Source organism: Ixodes scapularis, unplaced genomic scaffold, assembly GCF_016920785.2.
Source record: "Ixodes scapularis isolate PalLabHiFi unplaced genomic scaffold, ASM1692078v2 PGA_scaffold1__304_contigs__length_218370807, whole genome shotgun sequence".
Lineage (NCBI taxonomy): Eukaryota > Metazoa > Arthropoda > Arachnida > Ixodida > Ixodidae > Ixodes > Ixodes scapularis.
This window is the reverse complement of record NW_024609846.1, coordinates 121281122-121306596: the sequence shown is the minus strand read 5'-3', so window position 1 is coordinate 121306596 and position 25475 is coordinate 121281122. Positions and strand designations below refer to the sequence as shown.

At 44.6% G+C, this 25475-nt stretch overlaps 1 protein-coding gene across 3 annotated transcripts in view; it reads left to right on the top strand.

Annotated features, from left to right (window-relative positions):
- Positions 1-22644, top strand: part of LOC8038029 (46 kDa FK506-binding nuclear protein) — a 38675-nt gene extending 16031 nt beyond the window's left edge. For all 3 annotated transcript variants that reach the window (XM_029970428.4, XM_029970427.4, XM_029970429.3), the window contains 5 exons: positions 415-545; positions 4090-4158; positions 10495-10605; positions 17883-18009; positions 22450-22644. In XM_029970428.4, the coding sequence (XP_029826288.2) occupies positions 415-545; positions 4090-4158; positions 10495-10605; positions 17883-18009; positions 22450-22577 (566 nt within the window). In that variant the 3' untranslated portion in view covers positions 22578-22644. The remainder of the gene's footprint in view (positions 1-414; positions 546-4089; positions 4159-10494; positions 10606-17882; positions 18010-22449) is intronic.
- The last annotated feature ends 2831 nt before the right edge of the window (positions 22645-25475 follow it).

The following is a 25475-nucleotide window of genomic DNA, read 5'->3' as shown; positions in this document are numbered from 1 at the left end:
TTGTTACCGCACTATTAAAAGCTCAAGCCTGTTCAAAAAAAAAAAAAAGTTTGGGGTGTGTGTATGTTTATACAGCCTAGAACTTAGTCTGCCTCAACGGGCAACTTGTCTCCCAGCTGTAGATGAGAATTTTAGCCAGTGCAGTACAACTGCTAGCCTGGAATCTTTAACTTGCATCACGCAGTAGTGATACACGACCACATGCTGGTACGACGCTCATCTAGATCGAAACGGGCAGGGGCAGCGCGAGCTTTCGCTCCACGTGCTCCGTCTTGGTGTGCGCTAGCCCACTCGGCCACCGATCCCCCCTCAAACCTGTTCCTAAAGTGGCATTTAGGTCTTTGCTTTGTTTGGTAAATTCGACCACAGTAAATTCACGCACCGTTGCTGTGGCTCTCGCATCCCCCGCTGCAGAGGATGAAGAAGAGGTTGCTGTCCCCGTGGTTCCACTGGCAGAGCGCAAGAGAAAGCACCCACAGCGGGAGTCGGCCAAGCACTCGCCAAATAAGTCTTCCCTGAGCAACGCTTCCACAGTGACGGCTGATGTAAGTGCCACCCCCCCCCCCCCCTTCCCGAAAGATATTGTTGCGCGTAAAGGCTGGTTTGCACGTCTTCATTTGAGTCTAATGCTCGCTCATAACCACTTACAATGAGAGGACACTCTTGAGAGTGCCTCAATGACGCTGGACTGGCGGCCCTCCAAGAGCGTGGACAACTTTGTCGTCCGCTAGCGGGGCCGTAACCTTGCCTCCCACTTAAAGGGCCCATGAAACGGATTTTGGGTTGGGATAAATCATTTTCGATTGGGATTTTACTTATAGCAGATTATTCAGTGGGCCAAAAGAAAAAAGGTAGAAAGACAAAAGCCTGACTTTCAGTGCGAAAATTTGAAAACACAGCGGACTATTTCATACCTCCTCCCCTTCGTAAGCTCTCTGCCTTTTCACTGTGATACATCCGCGGTCCCAAAAGCGCGTCATCGGGTCCAAACTGACGTCCCCCAAAACCGGACCTCACTTAGTCCCTTCACCCTTAAGCTGACATTGTGGCGGAAGCTACGCGCTTGCCAAACCAATCAGCCGCCTCCCTTTATCACCTGACCTCAATCTCTGCGCGTGGGTATGCTCGGAGGAGCGTGATCATGTGGCAAGTGTGTCTGGCCCAATGAGCACGTAGCTTCCACAGCACTGACAGCTCCGGGGTGAACGGGTTGGGGAAAGCAACTTTTGTCTGAATTTTGAGCGACGGGCTAATCTTCTAGGGGGACAATGGCTCTGTCCGGGTACATAAACCAGATTCCAAGCAAGAGGGGCCTCCCCTCTTTTTGTGTTCTTGAACTGTTTGGTGGAATGCGCGATTTATGAGTTGAGGAGGAAAGCTAAACAGGAAAAAGTTGGAAAAGCGTTTCATGACCCCTTTAAATGCATCGGGTATCGTACGGGGAACAACACATGCGCCACCGTAGCCCGTACCACGGAGGCCAGCGGGGTCGCGTCTAACGATGACGAGACGACATTGTACGCTTGACGGCACTTGGCGTCGGCTCATTTGTGCTAGGTCGTCAGGGCCGGCGTAGCTTCCACCATGCTGTGGCCACGCAGCATGGTGGATTCCACTTAGCTGCAGCCACGCACTGCCGCGAGAGCACGTGGCTTCGTCTTTCGTCTCGTTCGCTCGCGCTCTTGCGCAAAGGAGACTGCAAAATTATTGGAGGAGACAAAACGGCAGCCACGGCCAGGAAAAGGGGGCACTTGCGTTCTCAAAGAATGCCGCCGCTCTAGTGAAGAGCAGTCGGCGGGTAACACTGAGCACCCTAGACACGCTGGCGCCCTTTACTGGGCAACCCTGGAACACCTCTGATCTATGTATAAGGTTTTTGCAGTATTTGCAGGATCAAATGCACACACTGTCTGAGAAACAGTTCCTTACAATATTCTCGGCTATTTAACCCCTTAAGTGCCATTTCTTTTTTCCCTAAAAGAACCTAAAACTGCCATATATTTTTTTTATTGTGAAGTTTTATTCCTCTAGTGTTACACATAAAATTTGAAAAGTTTATTGCGCAAAAATCGGCAGAGGCGAAAAAAAAATTTGCCAACTCAAACGAGTGCTGCCATCTATGATCAGCGTTGCAAAACTACTCGGACGAGCCTAGCTCATCTGTGGAATTGAGGGCTACCGAGAAAACCGCTAGACGAACTGAGCTCGTCCATGGCATTTTTAGCCAGAAAGTGGCCGACGAGCTCAGCTCATTCAAGGCACTTAAAGGGTTCAGCCCACGGTGAAAGAGTAATGCATAAACTATAAAAAATATATACGCAGATCTAAAGTGTGCCAGGGCTACCTCATAGATGGTGCCAGTGCAGTCTCTCGTCGTGAGCGGCTACGAGCGTGGACGGAGCACAAGGTTGCACTCGGATGCAGACTGAGAAACAGCCTTGGCTCATAATGTGAAAGTTGTTGACCGTTGGACACTAGGTATCGTACACACGTGTAGCATCCTTGCAACGCATTGGCTCACTTTTCTGCTCTAATGCGAGGCGGAAGGATCGGCTACTCTTGCAGCTAGTAACTCGGAAAGGTTTGAAAATCCCCAGACGTAGCTGGTCCTTTGGTCACGTCGTGTTCGTCCCGAGAAATTCTGGCCGTGCTATTCCACACCCGGTACCGGTCTTTCCCAACGCCCCCTTTTCTTCGACGCGGCTCACTTGTACTTTATTCGTCGACGAAACAAAACTCTGTGATAACTCCGGTCTTAATGATGTATTGTAGAGTTACAGATGGAAACAACTTGTGCACATAATAATTTGCATGTCATCGTTTCGAGAATCGCAGTAAAAGATGTTTGGTTCGTCGCTGTGACTTATATGAATTAAAGGGGGTAGTGCAACAATTTTAGTGTTGAAAGAATTGGCAGTTTGTATTTTTTTTATATTGTTTATCCAAGCACAAGTGACCAAAAACGCTCGCCTTGCCCCGAAAAACTGCTAACGCCGGGTTAAGGGCCGTCCAAACAGGACACGGCAGATGGCGTGCCGCGACGCAACATCGGCGTGTGCCGTGAAAGTTGCCGTACGTGCGACCATTTTCAGTTTGGAAATTAACCACGGAAACAGCACAGCTCTCCTCCTCGTCTTTTCCCCTTTCTTGTTATCGGGAGGGACTGGCGGCAACGGCGGAGGCCTTGACGACGGCCAGCAGAGCATGTGAGTGGTTGTCACGTGCACATTCCAAGCCTGTGTCCAAAGGTGCAAGTAAAGGGAAGCTTGGCCCCCTCCCCCTCTCCTTCGGAAAGAAAAATGTACAAAAGTGGACAGAATGTGTCGTGAATTTAGAAAAAGCTTCATCTGCTGTGAGTGAACATGCCATCTGCTGTGTCCTGTTTGGACAGCCCTTTAGCAGAAAAGTCCAGTTCAATTATTAATGCTATTTGTATTTTGCCAATATTTTGTCATATTATGGACTAAAGAACCGAGAGTAGGTTTATAGTGCACAGAGCTGGCTACAGGTGGCGCGAAATTCTTGATTTCAAAATGGCGACGTGTGTCGTTACGGGTTTTAGTCCAGCGCACGGGTGGAGTTGGGAGCATGACTGCTTCGTTCGAGGAACACACCGCATTCTGCCTAAATAGTTTGTTAATCACGGCTTTTGAATGCAGGCTTGATTTTGATACCACACAGGCCTGTGAGGACTATTTCATTATAGTATCAACATTGTGAATAAACCAGAATTTTCACCAGTAGTACTGATATTCGATTAGTCAAATTATTCCGATGTCGAATACTAGGCATCAGAAAGTCTGATCGAATTATTCGCTCATTACTATTTGATTCTAACTTGAAGCTGGAATATTTGCACACCCCTACTTTCTTGCTTTTTCGAACAGCAGGTTCTTTCCTTTTTACCATAGGAAGATAAACAGCCTGTCTCGTATGTCATCTATTCAAAATGTTTATGAGAAGTTACTTTCTGAGCAAATCAAGATATATACTGCACCTTCATTTCACATTGTCTAGGCAGAGTGTTGCAGGGTCTCGATTTACTTGCACATCGGCCAAAAGTTGAAGTTTGCTTTTCCAACATTGCAGGGTGCCAGTCCGGAGGAAGGGGCCAGGAAGAAGCGGAAGAGGAACAAAAAGGACTCGAGCAGCAGCCTTGTGAGTTTTAGCAGAGCTCACCTTGTCCTTGCATGTCTCATAAGTGCTGCAGCAGTTTGCATGTGGTAACAGATTTGTCTAAAAACGTATGCAAAGGAAAAAAAAAAAAAAAAAAAAATTTAAACAGCCTGGATGGGAAATACGAAAACAAAATATTTTTAGAGCTAACAGTCCAACCTCGTTATAACGAAGTAGCATCGGGCGCGCAAATTCGTTCGTTATATCCAATATTCGTTATAAAAGTACTCAGAAAAATTTGTACAAACACAACGGCAATTGGGCCCGTGCAAAAAGTGCTCAAACATGCATAATGCTAAGATATAAAAACGGACTGTAGGGGAATTCGAATCCCGTAATAAACATATAAATCCTTACCTGTCACCTAGGGTAGGATTAAAAAAGTTGAACCGGCACAATATGAATTGAATTTACAACCGAGGAACCATGTTGCCATAGTCCGCAATTGAATTTATTTGAAGAAAGACGTTTTCTTCGATTGGTGGACTTTCACGGCATTGAGTAGTATGAACTTCTCGACAGTGCCCATGCAGGCGAGAGCCTTCTCCACTTCAGTGGTTTTTGCCGTGGGGAGCTTCTCCAAGTAGCTTCGCAGCTTTGTCACCATGTCCGCGGCATCCGCAGTACTTGTGCGAGGTTCTTCAATGTCGTCGTCGCTCTCACCTTCGCTGTCAGTGCCGCTATTCTCTCCGGGCAACACAACACGGTCCACGATTTCTTGGTCCGTTAGCTCGGGCGCCACGGCCAAGTTGTCGTCGGCGGAGACGAAGTCTTCGAATGTGATACTATCCGGCAACGTCAACCGATCCCACGGTGTCTCGTCAAGTTGCGCCACTGGGTCTTCAGGATGTACTTCGTCGGAGGACAGAACAAAACCGGCATCTACGAAACAGTTCCTTATTGTTGACCGTCTCACGTCATTCCAAGATCCATACAGCATTGTCAACGTTGTCTTCGTGTTGATGGCTGTGGGTTGGCGCCGGTCCATGTCGAACACAAGCTGCGTCACCAATTGCTTCCGATACGAGCACTTCAAAGAACGGATGATGCCCTTATCCAAGGGCTGGAGAACCGACGTTGTGTTGGGTGGCAGAAACATTAGGCGGACTGCCTTCAGTGGGCAAGACACCTTGTGCGCCGAACAATTGTCCAACAGAAGAAGGACCTTCCTATGCTGCTCCTCCATGTCCTCATCGAAAGCCTTCAGCCAGTCCTCGAAGAGCTTCGTCGTCATCCACGCATTTTTGTTTGACCAGTAATCAACCTGCAGATTTCGAACACCCCGTAGGCACCTAGGGCGAGCAGACTTTCCGATGACGGTCAACCGCCTCTTGTCGGAGCCATCCATATTGACCGCAACGACAGCAGTTACCCGGTCTTTGTGCTTCTTCCCTCCGTGGCAGGTTTCGTTTTTCACAGCCAATGACCGCTCCGGCAACAACTTGTAGAAAACTCCAGTCTCGTCGACGTTGTATACGTTACGTTCTTCGTATTCTTGGAGTAGAGGTCGGAAGTTTTCGAGCCATTTCTCGCAGGAGTCCAAGGTAACAGCGGATCCTTCGCCAGACAGGGTGTGGCAGGCGATCTCGTGCCGGTTCTTAAAGCGCTGAAGCCAACCGCTACTTGCCCTGAAGTCATGATGCCCCAAGAGGCACGCTAAACTGACGGCTTTCGTTTGCAGAAGAGCACCAGACACCGGCAAGTTTCGCGCTCTCACGTCCTTGAACCAGGAGAACAAAGCCTCTTCCACATCGGGGTAATGAGAAGGCCTGTCACGCTTTCTGTCGCCTTTCAGAGTGCTGTTGGCGTAGGTCTCTTCAATCTTCTTCCTCGAACTTAAGAGAGTAGACAATGTGCTGGGTGGGATCTTGAAGTCCTCCGCAACATCTTTCTTCTTGCGGCCGCTGTCAACTGCTCTTAAAATTTTAACTTTCGTCTCGAGAGACAGAGCTTTGCGCTTCAACGTCGCCATTTTCTGCTCCCAGATTGACTGACTGCCGTCGCTGTCGCTTTGGCACTCTAAATTTTAGTGTTTGATGACGCTTATAGGTGGCGCCGCTGGTTCGCCATCTTTTAGGGTTTATGCACCCGCTTCATAGATGGCGCCAGTTACCTCCCAAAGTGCTCGTTCGAGCGTTGGCAACGTTCGGTATCTTGAAAATCGGCACTGAATTTAGGTACATTGCCTTTTTACATGGTAATTTATAGATTTTATTTCTTTTTGTTTTGGTATTGCACATATTTCGAGCCGTGCGCGGCCGAAAATAATTTCGCTATAACCGATACCGCGTAGGATTCCGTGGTTTCGGTTTCATTTTAAAGGTCGAACTTCCATTGAAATAAAGCATAACCAACCAAAATTTATATTTACTTCGCTATATCCGATAATTCGGTATATCAGTGTTTGTAATAACGAGGTTGGACTGTAATTTGTGGCGCGAAACGAATTTGTAGTTTGCACCCGCTGGAGCTGCCACTAGTCACATGGTAGACCTGTACACCGCCGCCGCAAGTTACGCCGGAGCCGTTCAGCACCACCGCTGAAGTCCTCGGAACTCCAATGCCGCTGCCGCATGCTGAGCGTGGCGCACCGCCGGCTGAACTTATTTCTCCGGGCCACCGCCGGAAGAAAACACTCTGGCATACCGCTGTCATCAATTTCTGATTGGTGCGCAGGTCTATCACGTGGCACTTGCACTCTTTCGGGAGCTTTCTACGGGCTGTTACAAATTAACCTGTATTTTTATTAGTTGCACTGAAAAGAAAGATTAATAAGGAAGGACGTGTGGACTTGTTAAAAACTTTCTTATTTCTAGAGATACCTTAACGAAATTTACAGGGTCTGTTCATAACACAGACTTCAGGGTAACTGCAGAGTTTCATGGAGCTGTGCATACTATTTCTCAAGTTGCAGAAATGCATCAAAATCGTCCATATCCGTTCCTTATCCCAGGCCTGGAGAATTTGAAAAAGGTAGTAGCAGTATGAAATTTGTTATGGTGACCTCTGAATAGGTCCCCCGGGCATAACAGAGCCTTTTTGTTCCTTGCTTAAAAATTGTAGCAGAACTTCGAATTTTATGTAGTCGGTGAAACTTACATTTATCTAATTTAATATTTTTGTTATACGTTTATGACACGTTTTTCTAAAAAAAAAGGGGGGGGGGGGGAGGCGGGGGCAGCTTCGTTATGCCCTCACAAAGAAAGTTATATAGGTACAGAATAAAAAAGACCGCAAATATTCATTGAGCAGTTCCCGAGATATCGCTGGGAAGGGCAGCCATGGCAGTGAAAAAATCCATTCTGAGAAAACAGCACTTGAAACTTGCACACAGATTTTCGGCTTTAAAACGACCCTGCAGAGTAGTCCAAAGTGTTCTTGCACACTTTTTTCTTGTTCCACCTATCTGACTTCTCTCGATGTCATTAGCTGGCCTTGTGCCAGCAAACAACATCTTTTTTAGAGCGCAGCTCTTAGGGGCCCGTTTCCGGCTTAAGCGCCGTCGCCGTCGGCGTAATTGCGCGGTGCATTATGGGTAAATTTACCCGCTAAATCTAGCGGAAAAATTTTCCCGCTAGATTTAGCGGAAAAATTTCTCCACTAAATCTAGAGTCAAAAATTTTCCCCGCTAAATTTAGCGGAACAAATTCCCCGCTAAGTCTAGCGGAAAAATTTTCCCGTTAAACCTAGCAAGAAAATTTCCCCGCTTAATCTAGCGGAAAAAATTCCCCGCTAAATCTAGCGGAAATTTTTTTCTGGGGGGTCACGTGACCCCTTAAGGTCACATGACCCCCCCGCCCCGAGAACAGGTAACCCTCAGTAGCCTTCCCTCCTCCTCCTCAAGAGCTGCACTCCAATTCGGTGTTACAGGGAGTTGTAAACGGCTTTCATTTTTTTTAGAACATCTTTAGATTGTTGTAGATTTATTTTATGGCAGACTTTTCCATCTAAGCTGTTTTTAAAAAAAAAAAATTTTTCTTTGCATATGTTTTTAAAGCACATCCAACTTGTTTTTTTTATTGCTTAGCTTGCAATTTTTGTGCAATGCTATTGGGATGAAACTTTTACTCTAAACTTAAAGTTGCATTGCTGCACTTCTCCAGGTGCACCTATAAGGGACACTATAAGTTGGTAACAGGTGAAGAAGACAGCAGAAGTCCTGCATCCAGCGCTTGATTGTTGCCTTCGGTCGCGCTTTTACCGCATGTGGTCACGAGAAACTTGAATGTTATCGAAGTTCTGCCTCCTGCTCGCACTGGACACAGAGCTTTTCTTTACTGCATTCTTAACCCCTCGCCGATTGTGGGCGAGTAATATGTATACGGTCGCAAGGCATATGGGCTACCACCATAGGGGCATCGGGGCTTGTGCCCCCCCTGGTGAGATCCGGGGGGGGGGGGGGGGGGGGGGGGGGGGGGCAGGGCAGGGCAGGGCAGAGCCCCCTTCTCCCCCCCCCCCCGGGCCATGATCTTTAGCGAGATGCTGTTTAAGTGCCATGTAACAAGCTTCTAGTAGTGGCATGTAAACAAAATAACGCACACAGCGACGGACACATGGCGATATACATACGCTGTAAAATGTACCCCCTAAAATAAACTACTGATAATTGCCGGTGTAAATAAAAATTGCAAGGAAACTCCCCCCCCCCCTCCCCCGGGAAAATGGAAAGTCTACGCCGCTGGCTAGCACAACAGAGCAGCTATCAGAGCAGCTATCAGAGCCGAGAAAATGGAGCAGCACTGCTGCAACACGAGAGCCGAATTGTTAGACTGAAACTACCCTAAAACCTCTCATTTCTGCAAATTTCGCGACTTGCGAAATTTGCAAACTTTAGGGGGTGCAAATATTTCTATTCTCTGGATAGGCGAATTCTTGCTATCGGAATTCGCGAAACTTTGTGGTCAGAAATATGACCCCGCTGCCCAATTTGCACAAAATCGGGGCCGTGAAAATAAAGGGTTTTTACAGTATTTTGTTTTCAAAGGGTTGACCCAACATAGTCATCAGCATCTCATGTTTTGAATGCTGAAATCTATGGCATCTGCACTTGCATGATTGGCAAAACAAGGCATGGTGGCTTGCTAGAAGCAGCATCCTATAAAAATAATATTAATTTTATTTTGATTTCCCATTACAGGTGATGAATGCCTTACCTAAGACATTCCAAAAAAAAAGCACTGCAGAGGCTGGGGCGTGCACACGCCTCGAAACAAATTCAATTAACATTCAGGGGCCCTAATCTGTACAAAACAATCACCTGCTTTGTTTGTACCTATATTTAAAAATGGTCACTTCCATGGCAAAGCATAAGTCCCAGATTAGACGGAGTCAGTATACCGTTCGCACACAATGCTAGTGACTGTGTTTTTAGATCATTTTCTTTTGAGGAAGAATCAAAGATTTGGTAAATCCTCAATTCTGCGAGGTCCTCAAAACGTGAAAAATCATAAATAAATTGAGTAAGCAAAGAAACAAAACTTCCTACCTGTTAGCCGCGCAATGCCCAATTGGCACAATCACCTGTTTCTAACTAAAGAGCCTCTCTTACTCAAGTACGCACATCTACAAGCAAAGATGTGTCCGTTTCAGTCGCGGGCGCTTGACCTTTCACAATCCACCCACCAAAACATATGCTTTGATATGCGTCAAACAAATGAGATGCGCCTTGAGACAAGAAAGATCTGTTGGGGCAGCCCCACACCAACAAACAAGAAAAATGTCCCCGCCCTAGACAGTCTTTTAATGGAAATACTGTTTATTTAAAGGGAAGCTACGCAGCTTCTCGAAAAAAAATGAGTTAGAAGTGACTTCTAGTGTATTTTTACCCCGTGAACCCGAATACCCGAACCATTTGCTGCGTAAGTATTGTTAAACGCGAGAAAAACGCGAAAGACAGTCGCTGTACGTGATGTCATCGACGGATCTTTTGGCTGCCCAAGGCTAGGGAGGCGGGGCTTCAGTCCTATTTTGAAATTGCTCGTATGGCTCTCCGGCGCGTCGCATTGAAATATAATTTTGATATCTGTTATTCCAGAGGCGAAATGAAAGCAATTCAAGCGTTTTCTCTCAAATGTAGAAGTGCCCCATCTTTCCTTTAAGAAAGCACGGCATAACAAAAAAGCTGTGTTTTATAGCATGTTTGGAAATTGTCGAGGACGTGGGCACTACGCCTGCCCAGAATTTTAAGGTGGTGCACCGGAGTGGATAGGCCATTCTTTCAGCTGACATCATCCTGTAAGGCTGTGTAGCGGGAAACTAGGGGTGTGTTGTGTCCTGGCGAATATCGAGTGACCCTGTTGGCGGCATGCTCCTCAACAGGTCCAGCAGGAGCAGTCTCCCAAGGGCAAGAACCAGACCGTCCTGCAGGGAGGAGTCCAGAGCCAAGACCTGAGGATTGGCAGCGGACCTGTGGCTAAGCCGGGCAAGAGCGTATGTGTTCCTTCCTCTCCTTCTTTGTCAGGCAGCCTGGCCGCCTTGCTCCAAACAGCCAGAAACCAACAAATGTGTGTGATTGTGTAGTTGTACTTGTGTTGTGTTTGGAGGGAAGTTAGTCATCCCCAATGGGCGTGTGGCATTTCTGCCGGAGGTGAGATATTTAGCCCTTGCAATATGACCACTAGTCTGGAGTCTTTAAGTTAGGCACTGGTGACATACAACCAGATGCCAGTACGATGCTCACCCCAACCAAAACTGTCAATGTTCTGCAATGAAAGTAGGACCTAAACTTCTGGGGAGAGTGCAGTTGTGTCTCGTTAGTATGGACAAAATTTTTGGGGATAAACGGGGCAAATTTAGGGTGACCCGAGTCACCAGGCTCGGTCTAAAATGAACCGTAAAAATTGACGCCTGCACATACAACTTTTCGTCAAAGGTGTATTTCACACGTTGGTTTTTTCTTGCAAAATTACAAAGCCTAGCTCCCTTTCCGTAAAACATAGGGCCAAGAAACTTGCCTGGGTCAACGGTGAGCGGCGGCGCAGACAACCAAGTCGAGTTGGGGGGCGCGTTTGGCACACGTATTGATAGATGGCGTCGCAAGCAGTGTCGGAACGTGCAACTGACCAGCAAAAGATAGCAGAAGGTAGGCAGACGAAATCCGTTGACAGCAAAAGCATCGTAATTATCCAGACACACTTCTTTTCTTTAAGTTTTGCTTTTATTGTTTGCATATATTTTTTAACCAAAGGTAGATTACAAAAAGATTGTTTTCATTTTAATAAACCACGGTGGATGCAAGCAGTCTCGATAAGAAGGTAGCGCCATATATCCAAACGCACCCCGCAACTCGACTTGGTCGACTGCGTCGCCGCTTGCCGTTGACCCAGGCAAGTTTCTAGGCACTATTTTTTTAAAGAAAGGGAGTTACGCTTTTTAATTTTGCAAGGAAAAACCGACATGTGAAATAGTACACCTTTGAGGAAAAGTTTACATTGCTATGTGCAGGCGTCGATTTTTACAGTCCATTTTAGACCGAGCCTGGTGACTTGGGTCACCCTATACATGCATTTTTGTTTAATTATTGTAAACAACTCATTATGGCCAATTTTCGGGGGGAACTGAGATGCTTGTATTAAGGGGGTACACTGGCTAGCGGTTGAACTTTTGAACTACTCAAGTGATCGGAATGAAATTAGCAGGGGAGATTTAACTTCAGATGTAGGCGAACTGTGCAAACTTTCAGCTCTCTTGGGCAACTTTACATACCTGCATGAGAAGATGTGTCACTCTTCATTAAGAAATCTATGATATGCAAATGAAGCTATTAAGCACCATTTTAACTGCTTGAGTATAAAGTGGGGGATGTGGGACTTTGGGCTATCTAGTTTTTATAATTTAAATGTAAATATTTCAGAAGGGGTGATTACCTCAAAATATGAGATGCATATCTGTCTTATGTCAATTTTTGAAAACATAGTGTTTTCTCAATGAGGACTTTAATGTAAAACAAAATAAAGCAGATAGCCCAATTCCCCAGTAAATTTCAGTTCAGAAACATCTTGATTGTGGTATCAGAATAATTTTACCTTCAAACAAAAGATTCCTTCGTATGAAATTTGCAGCAAAAAGTGGAACTGAGAAATATGCGTTCAAACATTGAGCTCCTTTACTTTGTTACTGCCTCACAATGTGTTGAAAATATTTTATATCAACGCAACTATTTGGCGCATGGTTATGAAATTTAGCGTAAGGGTGTATAATTAGTTTCTAAAACCGAAAACCTCACAAATGAAAAATGAATTTTTTCAAAAAAATTGTTTTTGATTAGTTTTGGCACTATATTTGCACTTGGGAGCAGGATGGTGCAGCAAAAGTGGATTGCACTGCCCTAGTTTTGAATCATCCTAGCATAAGCCTTGGTTTCGATCAAAACGTAAGCAATGCCTCATAATTTGCTGCTCTCTTTCCACAAATGGCAGCAATCCACTTCTACATGCTTTGCGAGAAAGTACATACTGCGTGGGCTGTGGCCATAAATGGTCCAGACAGACATGACTGCCTGGACCTTTTGTTTGAATGTTTGCCAAACAGGGACTTGAAACATTTGTATTTCTTAATAATGAAATCTGTAGTCAGTGGGCACGTTAAGTTCGTGCTCCAGAGCGCGAGAGTTTGGCGCTCCTTTCACTAAACGGACAGAAGTGCCACCGTGCTCTTTGTGCACCGAGAATTTCTCGGAGCGCGAGTGACTTCTTTGCGCTCAGTGACATCACATAAGCCAACAAGATTGCTGTGCTGCCTTTGAAACCGTCGAGACAAAATGCGTAGCCGTACCGCTGCCTCTTTTCAGTTCATTAGTGCTTAATCCCGCAGGTAAAAACAATTTCATTTGAAAGCCAAAACAGCAATTAGCGTTCCGAAAAAGGTTTCTTAGTGCATCTTGCCTGAAAAAGAAATTCATTTATCAAACGATAGCGTGTCGATAGCACAGCAACAGAAAAGTTCTTGAAATGAGGAGACATTCGGACCGCTCTGTCCTTTCTACAATGCTTAGCCCAGCGAATAAAGATACTTCAATTTAAAAGCCGAAACATTAGTGAGCGTTGAGGAAAAGGTTTACTAGAATGGATAGTTGGGCGAGTTGGTATGAATTCATTTTGAAAAACAGCGCAAATACCACACGGACAAGAAGGAGGAACACACAGGACGAGGCGCTGACTATCAACTGTCTATTCAGAACACATACATAGAAATTCACGCGAGGTCGGCTTCTTCTTTTTCCTCTTCCAGTCATTCGCCATTAAGCACGCAACATATCAAATTAAAACACACTAGCACAGGTATAAGTCATCGCGTCTTCCTCTTTTCTTCTTTCTTGGATCTTCAGTGTTCAATTCTCAGGTCACCCCATGTCCAAAAAAATTTGCTCACTGTCCACTAGGTTAATGGAAGGTTGGCTCACGCACCCGGGTTTTCGTTTTGCTATATGATAAGCTTCTACTAGCTCCCTCGATAGCTGATCTTTGTGTTTAAACAGCACTTTTGTGTCACTAAATTTTGGCTCACATCCACAATCACGGCAGTGGACAGCTAAATGGGAGTACGCGTTATCTTTTAATGAACTGTGGTGTTCGCGTAGACGAATGTTGAGGCAACGACCCGTCTGTCCTATATATGAGTGACCGCATGAGAAAGGTATTTCATAAACGGTCCCCTGTGCACAGGACACGAACTTCATGCCATGCTTGACGCGACATCCAAACAGTTCTGGCTTACTTTTCCTGTCAGCACGCTTGTTAACCACGTTTATAATTCTGCTCAGTTTGTTACGCACTGAAAAAATTACATTGACCCCATACCTCGAACCGACTTCCTTTAACCCGTGTGAAAGACGATGGATGTAAGGAATAACGGCGACATTCTTTTTGTCTATCTTGGCTTTTTCTTTTTCAGGTTTACTGGAATCAATCTTGATATACCGAGTCACCTTATCGCAGGCTGAAGTAATAATTGAGTCGGGAAAATTAGAGTCTCTGAGTCTAGCGACCTGTACTGAGAAGCTTTCTTTCATCTTATGAAAACAGGTTTTTGTCAACGCTGACTGTAAGCAGGAATACGCAATACCGTTTTTTACGAGCTTTGAGTGTGCTGAACGATAGTCTAGTAGTTTCTTCGTGGATCTGGGGTGGTGCATCCAACATACATGATCTTCTTTCACGTCAACTAGGATGTCTAAAAACTGGATTTTGTGCTCCTTAGGAGTCTCGGAAGTGAAGCGGAGTCCTAACCCTTCCTCCGCGAACGTCTTTAACACTTCACTCATTGTTCTACTAAAACTCTTTTTTTCTACGAAAACCAGGTAATCATCTACATATCTGACAACCTTTTTGGTGTTGTTCGCCAGCCTGTGCTCAAGGGCCCTATCAACTTTACCTAGAAAAATACTGCTCAGCATAGGGGCCACTCTTGAACCTATACATACGCCTGACTGTTGTACATAAACGTTGTCCTGCCAATCGATAAACGTGGATTTTAGATACATAGACAAAAGCTCTAGGAACCCTTCAACTGAGACTCCACTTTTGGTCCTAAACCTCGTTTCATCGTTGAGTTCAAAAATACATTCTTTTACGCTCTTCATGAGCTCATGATGGGGCATAGAGTAATATAACTCTTCCACATCTATGCTAAATGCGCTACATTTTTCTGGGTTGTTGTCTTTTAAGAATTTTATAACAGACATCGAGTTTGGAATGTTAAAAGGGTCATCAATCTGCAGTGAGTTGAGGTGGACTTGCAGATATCCTGAAACTGCCCTGAGCCAGGAATCTCGCTCCAACACTACTGTGCTGAATGGTATTTCTGGTTTATGCGTCTTTGCAGTAAAAAACGGTATTGCGTATACCTGCTTACAGTCAGCGTTGACAAAAACCTGTTTTCATAAGATGAAAGAAAGCTTCTCAGTACAGGTCGCTAGACTCAGAGACTCTAATTTTCCCGACTCAATTATTACTTCAGCCTGCGATAAGGTGACTCGGTATATCAAGATTGATTCCAGTAAACCTGAAAAAGAAAAAGCCAAGATAGACAAAAAGAATGTCGCCGTTATTCCTTACATCCATCGTCTTTCACACGGGTTAAAGGGAGTCGGTTCAAGGTATGGGGTCAATGTAATTTTTTCAGCGCGTAACAAACTGAGCAGAATTATAAACGTGGTTAACAAGCGTGCTGACAGGAAAAGTAAGCCAGAACTGTTTGGATGTCGCGTCAAGCATGGCATGAAGTTCGTGTCCTGTGCACAGGGGACCGTTTATGAAATACCTTTCTTATGCGGTCACTCATATATAGGACAGACGGGTCGTTGCCTCAACATTCGTCTACGCGAACACCACAGTTCATTAAAAGGTAACGCGTACTTCCATTTAGCTGTCCACTGCCGTGATTGTGGATGTGAGCCAAAATTTAGTGACACAAAAGTGCTGTTTAAACACAAAGATCAGCTATCGAGGGAGCTAGTAGAAGCTTATCATATAGCAAAACGAAAACCCGGGTGCGTGAGCCAACCTTCCATTAACCTAGTGGACAGTGAGCTAATTTTGAATTGAAGACTGAAGATCCAAGAAAGAAGAAAAGAGGAAGACGCGATGACTTATACCTGTGCTGGTGTGTTTTAATGTACTCGTGTGTTTTAATTTGGCATGTTGCGTGCTTAATGGCGAATGACTGGAAGAGGAAAAAGAAGAAGCCGACCTCGCGTGAATTTCTATGTATGTGTTCTGAATAGACAGTTGATAGTCAGCGCCTCGTCCTGTGTGTTCCTCCTTCTTGTCCGTGTAATATTTGCGCTGTTTTTCAAAAAAAAAAAAAAAGGAAAAGGTTTGTTCGTGCGTCTTGCCTGAAAACGAATTCATCTATTGAATGAGCGTGCCGATAGCTCGGCGACAGAAAAGGTGTGATGAAAAGGCAGTCAGACCGCTGCCCTGCTTAGAATGCTTAGCCTAGCCGCAGCAAATAAAGATATACTTTGATTGGAAAGCCGAAACACCAGTTAGCGTTGCGGCAAATGTTTGTTCATGCATACCGCCTAAAAACAAATTGACGAGCTACCAAACGATGGCGTAGCTTCCGTCTCGCTGCAAGACGGAACCGACGGAACCACGGAATCTCTGACAAATTTGAGGGTTTCCTGCGTCGACGAGTGGGTTCAAGTATGTTGTCTCTAATTTAAATCGGAACAGCATGCATGGTCAATAAATAGATCGGCCAAGGTAACCTTCCACATATGTGCACGAAGCGAGTCTTCAAACCCTGCAGGAATATTAAAACGTTTGTAGAAACTTCATAACGTCGCCGTCTCTTTTGCTTTAGAGACTGCCGCTCCACACGGGCCTAATTATTTATCTTCGAAATATTTTTGGCTTCTGCCACCTGTATCCACGGTCAGAAGGAGCTCGTGTGGCTCGTCGATGGTTTCTGGCCGTGTTCCAAAACTTGCTCGATCTAACTCTAGGGTAAAAAAGGTTATTGAAAACCTACCCGCGTCCAGCGTTCCTCTATTTTTATTGTCACGTGACACAATCTGCCAGGGTAACTCGGATCCATTCGAGTAGGTGTGGTACGCAGCCTCGGTCTGTTGTGCTCCTGTACGCTATGCGTCGTTTAGTTGCTGCGCTCGGAGTATGAAACTCTGAGCGTCGGAGTAGGAGTAAATGAGCGCCGACTTAACGCACCCACTAAGTGTTGGGCTTTATTCCATACCATACTATTGCATCTTGAAATGGTTTTGTTTTCTACTTATGGAACTTCATACATTTCATTCATTCATTTATTAATACTGTCAGCCCATGCAGGGCTCTTACAGGGTGAATTAGAAATATATAATGAACACGTACAGGTCTTTGGTACAAGATAAGAATTTTCCCGTAACAACAAATACAATATAGTGTAATACGGAACAAGAACCGTATTACACTTGTGATTTGAATTGTTAAATAAGTGCAACATTTTGTTTTCATGAGGCTCAAGTTGTGCTTCTTTTGTTGACTGTGGCTTCTATTGTAAATCTATAAGAGGAACCCACCTGCTACCAGGACAGTTCTCAATAACTGCCATTTAGATAAACTGCAATTAGTATGCTGTTTGCTTTTTATGCTGTGGGCTGGCATATATTTAAGAAAACAGTATGTTTGGAAATGGTTCTGGAACGTCGCATGGAGATGCTTTTTTGTTGTGATATTTTTGTATTTAGAAAAACACATCTGCTCTTACAGCCCAAGTTTGACCTGGGCAACCAGCTCCAAGATTTGCTTTTTATACTGCTACAAAACTCGACTTTTGTTGCTCCTGAGCTGCTCCAAAGCAGAACTTTTACTGCTTCAAAACTGCTCCAGAGGGGCATTCCTGCTGCTTCCAGACCTGCTAGAAAAGGCTGAAGCTTGCTTCCGCCACTGTTAGGCTTTGTGCTAGAATCCTAAGAATGTGGTTGTCGTGCTCAGCGTTCTTGCACGGGTCTTTTTTTTTCTTTTTTTTTTTTTTTCACTTAGCAGTTTGGACGATTTTTTTTACCTTTGCCGTCATTCCCCCATAAATGGCAGCAATTGGCCCCGGATGAAAGTACACATGCAGGCTTTGTCCATAAACTCCTATTATATACCCGCAGCAATCCGCGATAAAAGCTGTACGTACGAGCAAAATCTTGCACGAGTGCCAGACGCAAGCTTGGGCCAAGTTTTTCCCGTAGTGATCCATCGCAACTGACATTCCGACAGGTGCACGTGTACTACACGGGTAAGCTGGCCAACAACCGGGAGTTCGACTCTTGCCGGTCAGGAAAGGCCTTCTCCTTCAAGCTGGGCAAAGGAGACGTCATCAAGGGGTGGGAGACTGGCATCCAAGGTGACATAGCCTCTTCCGTCTTTTACAGTCAGGGACAAGTTGGGAAGGGCAAAGAGGAGCTTCTGGCAGTGACTATAGACCTTTTCTGTGTACTCTTGTCCCCAGCCGCGTAATAGGCGTATCCGGTATGGGCGACGAAAAAATAATGCAACGTTTCAACCTGCAAATAGTAAAAAAATAAAGGAGAGGCAAAACGAGAAAGTTTGACGGTTACGCTTATATCCTAAATGCCTTGTATTGGTGTGGCAAAGGCAAAACACTGTTTTCGCCCATACTGGAAGTGACGTCAATTCAAGATAGCGGCGTACTTGCAGAAAAGGTCTATAGGCATCCCTGGCGAGAGACCTAACTAAGATCATAAACTGGAAAAGTTTCTGCAAGAGCAGAGCTATTTGTACTACTAACTCTATGCAGCAAAGAGAGTATGGGACGGCACCTTGAATGAGACAGGCGTGTTGTTGGTGAAACCAACACGGTTTCACCAAACCGTTAACGTGCGCAGCTAGATGTAGGTATTATACTCATTTCTGTGCTTTTGTTGCTGCAGATAGCAGCAACAATGTGAAATGTGACCAAAATAATGTTTTTTGTGTTTTTGTTGAACGTACAAATTGCATTCTCAATGGGTTACCTAGTTTAACCCTGTACCACTGCTGCCGCATCCCACACAATAGCATTATTGGCTTGTGCGGAAGTTAAGTTGAAAAATGAGAACAAAGAATGCAATAAATTGTATTGTATTGTGTTCTAAGCCACTGGGTGTTCTGTTACATGTGTTAGTATGCTCGGGCAAGACACATTTTTGTTTACCAACGAGGTATATATTGTAGAATACCGCGCATCTCCATTCCACACAAAGCGCCCATTCCCAAATTGGTAAGATCTGAGAAAATACGCATACTACATTTATATGTAAAATTGATGACCGGACAAGCGCCCATCCCCCATTTTTATTTTTTCCCGATTATCTTTAAATTTTGAGTGGGCACTTGCCCGGTTTTTTGCGGTAGTGGGTTAGGACGCTAGCACATTACAGACAAAACTAAATCTTGGCATTCTATTCATATATTAGTGGCCACTTTCAGACGCTAACGTTTCGATGCATATCGTTGGCCCTGTAAAAATTTAGGTGGAAGTGTGCCGTCATTCATGACTGCTATGCTTGAGGATACTTTGTATTGTCTTAAAACATTATCCTGGGTGTTACCGCTGTACATACCCAATTTGTATGGTCCATTTAGAGTTGTTCAATACTATTGTGACAGTGTCATGTGAAGGGATACAGCTCACTTTCAACTGACTGCAAAAGGTAGTATGCTACATTAATTGGTAGAGAAGGACAATGCTAAATTATGTATATTCTTTTTTTTTTTTTTTTTAGAAGAAGAATCAGTTTGTTATAACTGAAAGTTTCAATTATAGGCAAGACCTCTTATGTCAACTCAGTGGTCATGCCCATTTCTAGTTAGGGTTGACATGCAAGACGTTTGTCGATTTTCGTTAAATTGCTGCAACAGCCAGCAGGAGTTTCAGAAACAAAAGGATACGCCAAAATGTGTTGCCCGTCGTCAAAATACGCCATAGCAGTTGTTACAATGCAGAAAAACAATCTTGCTTCATTTAGTCTCTGAAAAACGAAACAAGACGCAAAAACAGCGGTAGAAGTCTCACCCGGAAGTGATGTCGGCATCCGCAGCGGACGCAAGGAGCGGGTCACCACGAGCCGTTAAGGGTCACGTAGCCATAGAAAAGGCTCATCCTACTCTGCTGTCTCCTCAAGCGCTCGGCTCTCTGCACTCTTTCTCTTTCAGTTTCGGTACGGCAGAAACTTGGCAGCCTGACATTGCCAGGGCACAGCAACATGGAGCAGAATCTAGTTGTCTGAATTATGACAACAGGTCTGGTATATTTTGACGATGGACAACAAATCTGATATTGGAATGTGCCAGTTGAAGGAAATATTGAAAATTGAATCTCGGGTAATTAATTTGCCAAATAATCACTTTACACTCTACCCAACATCCACTGTCCAGGTAACATTCTCGCAACAAAATCAGTTCTTCATTTCTAGTATCCTTTTTCTAAAAGGCAGCAACTATTTCTATGTCTATTTTCATAATAAGTTTAGCCGGTCGAGCACACGCACGCCGAATAAGACATTCCCAGTGCCAAGTAGGACCGAAACTTCCTAGGCATGCAACACACGACTCCGTAACGAAATGGCTACCACCATGATCACTGTGTTGACGGGGGACTTCAAAATAATAAAGCATTGATTGTTATGTTTTACAGAAGTAACTTCATAGACGCCAAAATAATTTTCAAAACATTTTAACGGTGGACGTTTTCTTTGCCATCTTAGGGGGGACACTATCCAAAAATGTGAATGTTTGAACAACTTATCTGATTTAAATGACATTTACAGGGCTTGTTTTTGTTGATGTCGGGAACATTTCTTAACATCAACAGAAAAAATGCAAATGTTCAAAGATGAAAGTGGGCATGTCTGCTTAGGAAAGCTATAGTTTTTAACTTACTTATAAGTTTGTCATTTTCATGTGTTATATTGGTTTAGGACAGTTCAGAGCAGATAGCTATGGAGCTATATTTCTATATTATACCATCTTTCATGACAAAAAAAGCCACATAAATACAAATACTGTTTTTTAGATTTCCATCCTTCGTCCAAAATTTTAGTTCTTGAGCATGAACAATTACAAAAATAAAAAAATACAAGCTCATAGCTATCTTCCCCTTAAAATTTCACCCCAGAATCATAAAGATTAATCGAAGTTACGTAATAACAAAACAATAGTTTTCCTAATGGGGAATTTATGCCAAAAAGTGGAATGGAGAAAAATGCGTTAAAAGTCCTGCAACCTCTACCTTTCCTTTAGATACGGTGGACCGAAAATAATTTATAAAAAATTAACTATGCAGTTTAAACTAATGAAACTTTCTGGGAATACTCTCTAGTTATTGGTGGATGTAAATATGTATGACTTTTTTTTTAAATCATCTTTTTTTGCAGAAATAGTTTTTTCTGGTTAGTGTCCCCCCTTAAGAAGAAAACTTTTTGTGTGCTGTATTCAAACAGTGCTAACAAAAAAAAAAAAAAAAGTGTTACTCTCACTGACAAGGTGAGATTGTCAGAGCTTTTTTTGTCTCGCTTCCAGCATGGGTTTCCTCCCTCCAACAACGGTTCTTTTAAAGGGAAACTCCGCTTCATTCTCAGTTGTTAGCAAACACTGTGACTTTCTTTAGTATCATCTAGAGGGACCGAATGTTGAATATTATAACGTAATACCACCTAAAAGATCACTAAACCGGCCAACAAAGACTGAGATGCGCAAAGTCACCAAAATTCGTTAATTAAGCGGGCGACGTGCGGCACAGCCAACATTGTATTTCCGTTGTGGCCGACGTCTGTTGCATACGCAGTTTTTTTTTTCTTGGTATTTTCTTTTCCAGGAAGAGCTTACCAGGCGACGCTACGGACGCACTCCACTTCTGAGCAAGCAAATAGGCGAAACAGACAAAAAAAAAATGAACGAGAACAAGGGGGAGGGAAAGTTGTACGGGTTGAGGTTCGCTGACATACGTGCCAACTGGTGCCAACAAACTAGCTGCCTGGGTTGCCGCCTACATAGCCTGTTTCGTCGCTGCTTGCGTTGCCTGTTCGCCGCCGCGGCTAGGCCCGCCCTCCCTCCTCCCTCTTCACCCTTCCCCTCGCATCCACGTCTTTTCTGGGTTACCACAGGTAGATCACGTGACCCCTTGTATTCCACGTGGGTGCGTATGCAACTGACTTTGAGGGTACAATGTTGCCCGGCTGTGCCGAAGTTTGTTTCGGTTTGCGATTATGGTAAATAACAAGATCGCACGAAAAATATTTTGCTTTGGATGAGACAAGCGGTCTAAGGTTGTTTTGAAGTACTTTTCACGTTTATATCACCCACTATCGCAAAATTTCCAAAATCGAGCGGAGTTGCCTTTTAAAGGGATGCTGAACTGAAATTTGGATTTCACAAAATAAGGCCGCAGAAGCGTTGAATGGGACACTACGAACTCCAAAACACCACTCTTACATCGATATCTCAAACGGATGGTTGCGTTTTTGGAAGAGAAGGGCACAATCCTGGAACAGTTGAGAATGAGGGGAAGCTGCCTCGCTTCTCTCCTCCTCGCTTTGGTTCACTAGCTCAAGGGGACAGAGGAAAGGGAACGAGAATCATAACGTCTCACGTCTCGTCGGCCGTGGTCAATCGCACGCTTCTTTTCCAGAAATATGGTCATCCGTTAGAGATATCGCTGTACGAGTGCAGCCTTGTTTTGTTAGCTCCAAATTTCGGTCCAGTATTCCTTTAAGATATTTGATTGGTTCGTGCCATGCATTGCGCTTGCGTTTCCTCTCTTGATTGGGTGTTCCGCATGATGCAGGCATGAGGGTGGGGGGCAAGCGCCGCCTGGTGATCCCACCCGGCCAAGGCTACGGCAGCACCCGCATGGGAGACATCCCACCCAACAGCACCCTCTACTTCGACGTGGAGCTCAAGGCCGTCTCCTGAAGCTGCCCGCACGCCCCTCCAAGTTGTATTTTATGAAGCGTTCCAAATAAAAGCAAGTTCATTTTAACAGTGCATGGAACAGAGCGACTGAACTCGGGCACTGACAAGTTATGCTCGCCGAGGTTTTTACTTGGACACGACGTATGAGAACCCAACTACCCAGAACACAACTTGCAGCTCAAAATTTCTTTCCTGCCGAATTGGCTAGTCTGAGGTGCGCTCATTTTTTTCTATGGTCACGTGCAGTTTAAACTAGTGTACCAAATAAGGCACAGATTCATTATTAAAGGTAGACAAAGTTCTAGAAAGAAATTCAGCGAAGACACCTAAAGCTTACATGTAGGAATGCAAAAGCATTCCTACAAGCAAAGCACCACATCTCCCTTTTTCACATGGCACTCCGTCGGTGACACCATACTCCCCCACAGTGCAGGCGCAGTGAACCCTGCTGGCTCCACGACGGCTTCAGTGACGAAGCATCTGCGTTGCTGTGCTTTTCTTTGGGTTTTATTTCGGAGGAGCATCCGCTTTGACCTCGAGTGCCCCTGCCAGCCTCCGTGACGAAGCATCTGCGTTGTTGTGCTTTTCTTTGTTTTATTTCTGAGGCACGTGCTTGATGACATATTTTTATGACCACCTTTTGTGCACAACGCCAACGCCTTTTCGCATAATAGAACAAGTAAAGCTTTTGCCTTGAAAATATGGACCCCAATTTTTTTGCCTTCCAAAAAGCTGCGAACATGTTAAATGTTGCACAGATTACAGGTAGTACCTACATGTACTATGTCATTCTCAATATGGCAATGTACTGCTGGCTGGACAACGCGATGGCGGTGCACAACGGAGTAACGTTGCAACAGACATGGAATCGTTACTTTGGAACTCGTTCCGCAGTACCAGCCAATTGACCTTCAAGCACAGAACAGCAAGCGAAACGACTACAAATGCGAAACAATCGCACGACAAACGGTGCACAGAATGTTGTCTACCTCGCACGCCAAAGGAGCGGAAAAAATCTGGGTAAGGAACAATACCCACGAGACTTCTGGCAACTCTCCTCCACATTTCTCCCTTGATGTGCTAGTCGTACATGAATCTCCATGTTTCGGTTTCGTAGCAGTTCAGTTTTTTTGCTTAATCAAAAAGTATGCGACTGCAGCAAAATGTTGATTGGAGTAGTGTCCCAACACCATACCAAATTGCCTGGCAAAAGAAAAAAAAAACTTTCAGCCTTTCCACTCTGGTGAAGGAGGAAGACCAGCGAAGCTGTACATGATGGGATGACCTCTAGAACGACCTCAAGGATGCCACCTAGAAAAATTCAGCCATTCCACTCTGGTGAAAAGGCTGGAAAGGTTGCCGCCATCTACGAGCGGCAACCAGACAACCGGCAAGCAGGTTGTCTGGTTGCCACCGTCGCTTATAGATGGCAGTAGCCATCCGGAGTTTTGTGTCAAGATTGATTTGTCCATGGACAAAGTGGGGAAACTAGCCCTCAACAGCTCCGTCGTGAAAAACATTTTTTGGGTGTGTTCGTGTTCTTTTAAGGTGAGGTCTGCATGTTTTCTATACTAACATTTGCTTGTATCATTCTGGTGAATGATCCAGTTGATACAAGGCTACTCCTTTTCCCATGCGAGAATATGCCAATTGATGCTGGAGCGACTGCCAGCAAAGGACGTCGCTTACTTGCAGTCCAATGAAGTCCGAATGTCCAAGTTTCACAAGCTGTTTAGTGCTTGCCCGCCTGCCTACCAGCGATGCTGTTGCGGCACCAGTCAACACACATCGAGAAAAAGTGGTTGGCCAAACTCAAAATTCTGATCTTGGTATCGAAGCAATCTTCCCATTTCTCGACATCAATGAACGTGGCTTGGGTGTAACCCTACTGGTTTTCGTAATATACAAGAAATGTGTTCATATTTACTAGCTCCACACCGTCGCAGGAAACACTAAAGTCTAAACGGCTTCGGGAGTTGTTTCCCTGGCACGTGCCGCCAAAGTTCATCGCAGCCATTGTCTGGGTTGGAGCTTGGAGCCTGTGCTGTGCTCCGGACATTGGTAGAATGCGGCGATTTCTGTCGAGCCAATCGCAACACTGCTCAGGTCCAATCCATGAACTTCCCTGTGCTGCTACGTGATCGGCACCAGTTCGAACCGGGCATATCGCAAAAAGGTTGGCAAGCATTTCCAAAGCAAGAAAAAAAGAACTTTCTCTTATTTTCAAAATTTCTTTTGAAAGTCACATTTCTGGTTTTTTTCCCATTCTTGTGTCACTATGCGACATGCATACAGCAAAATTCAAATCCAATCTGCTTTATAGCCTTTTAACTAGAACTAAATATGCAAATAGACAAACCACAACGTAGTTGCCAAACCAATCAATCGCCCCTCCCCCCTTTTTTAAGAATCATTTTTTTTTATGGTTGCCGATTTGCCTTAAAATTGGCTCAACACACTGCTGGACAGCTGTACCAGTCCCCCAGATATTATTTACAAAATAAAAATAAAAAATTGCAATGTTACAGAATTTGTTCATTTCATTCTTACCGCATTTCTCAAACCGAGAGCCCCTACTTGCAACACTGAAGTGTAACGACAAAAATACAAAGCGGGCAGTTAACCACATTCCCCACTGATTACAAGACGTCTGATGGTGGGAAAAAAAATGCTTGGAAACTCATTCGCCGAGAAGCACGAAAAAATGCTCGACGTACTTACCGGCACGATTTGAAAGCCTGTACCATTTGCGACGTCGCACCTCCGGAGAGCACGCGGAAAATTCAATGTTGGTTTCGGCCTCATCTACATTTACGTTTTTCTCAATGGCCATTTTGAATACCGAGACAATAAATAGTATACCGTGAAGACTAAAGTGCGGGTATTCAGAAAAAGCAA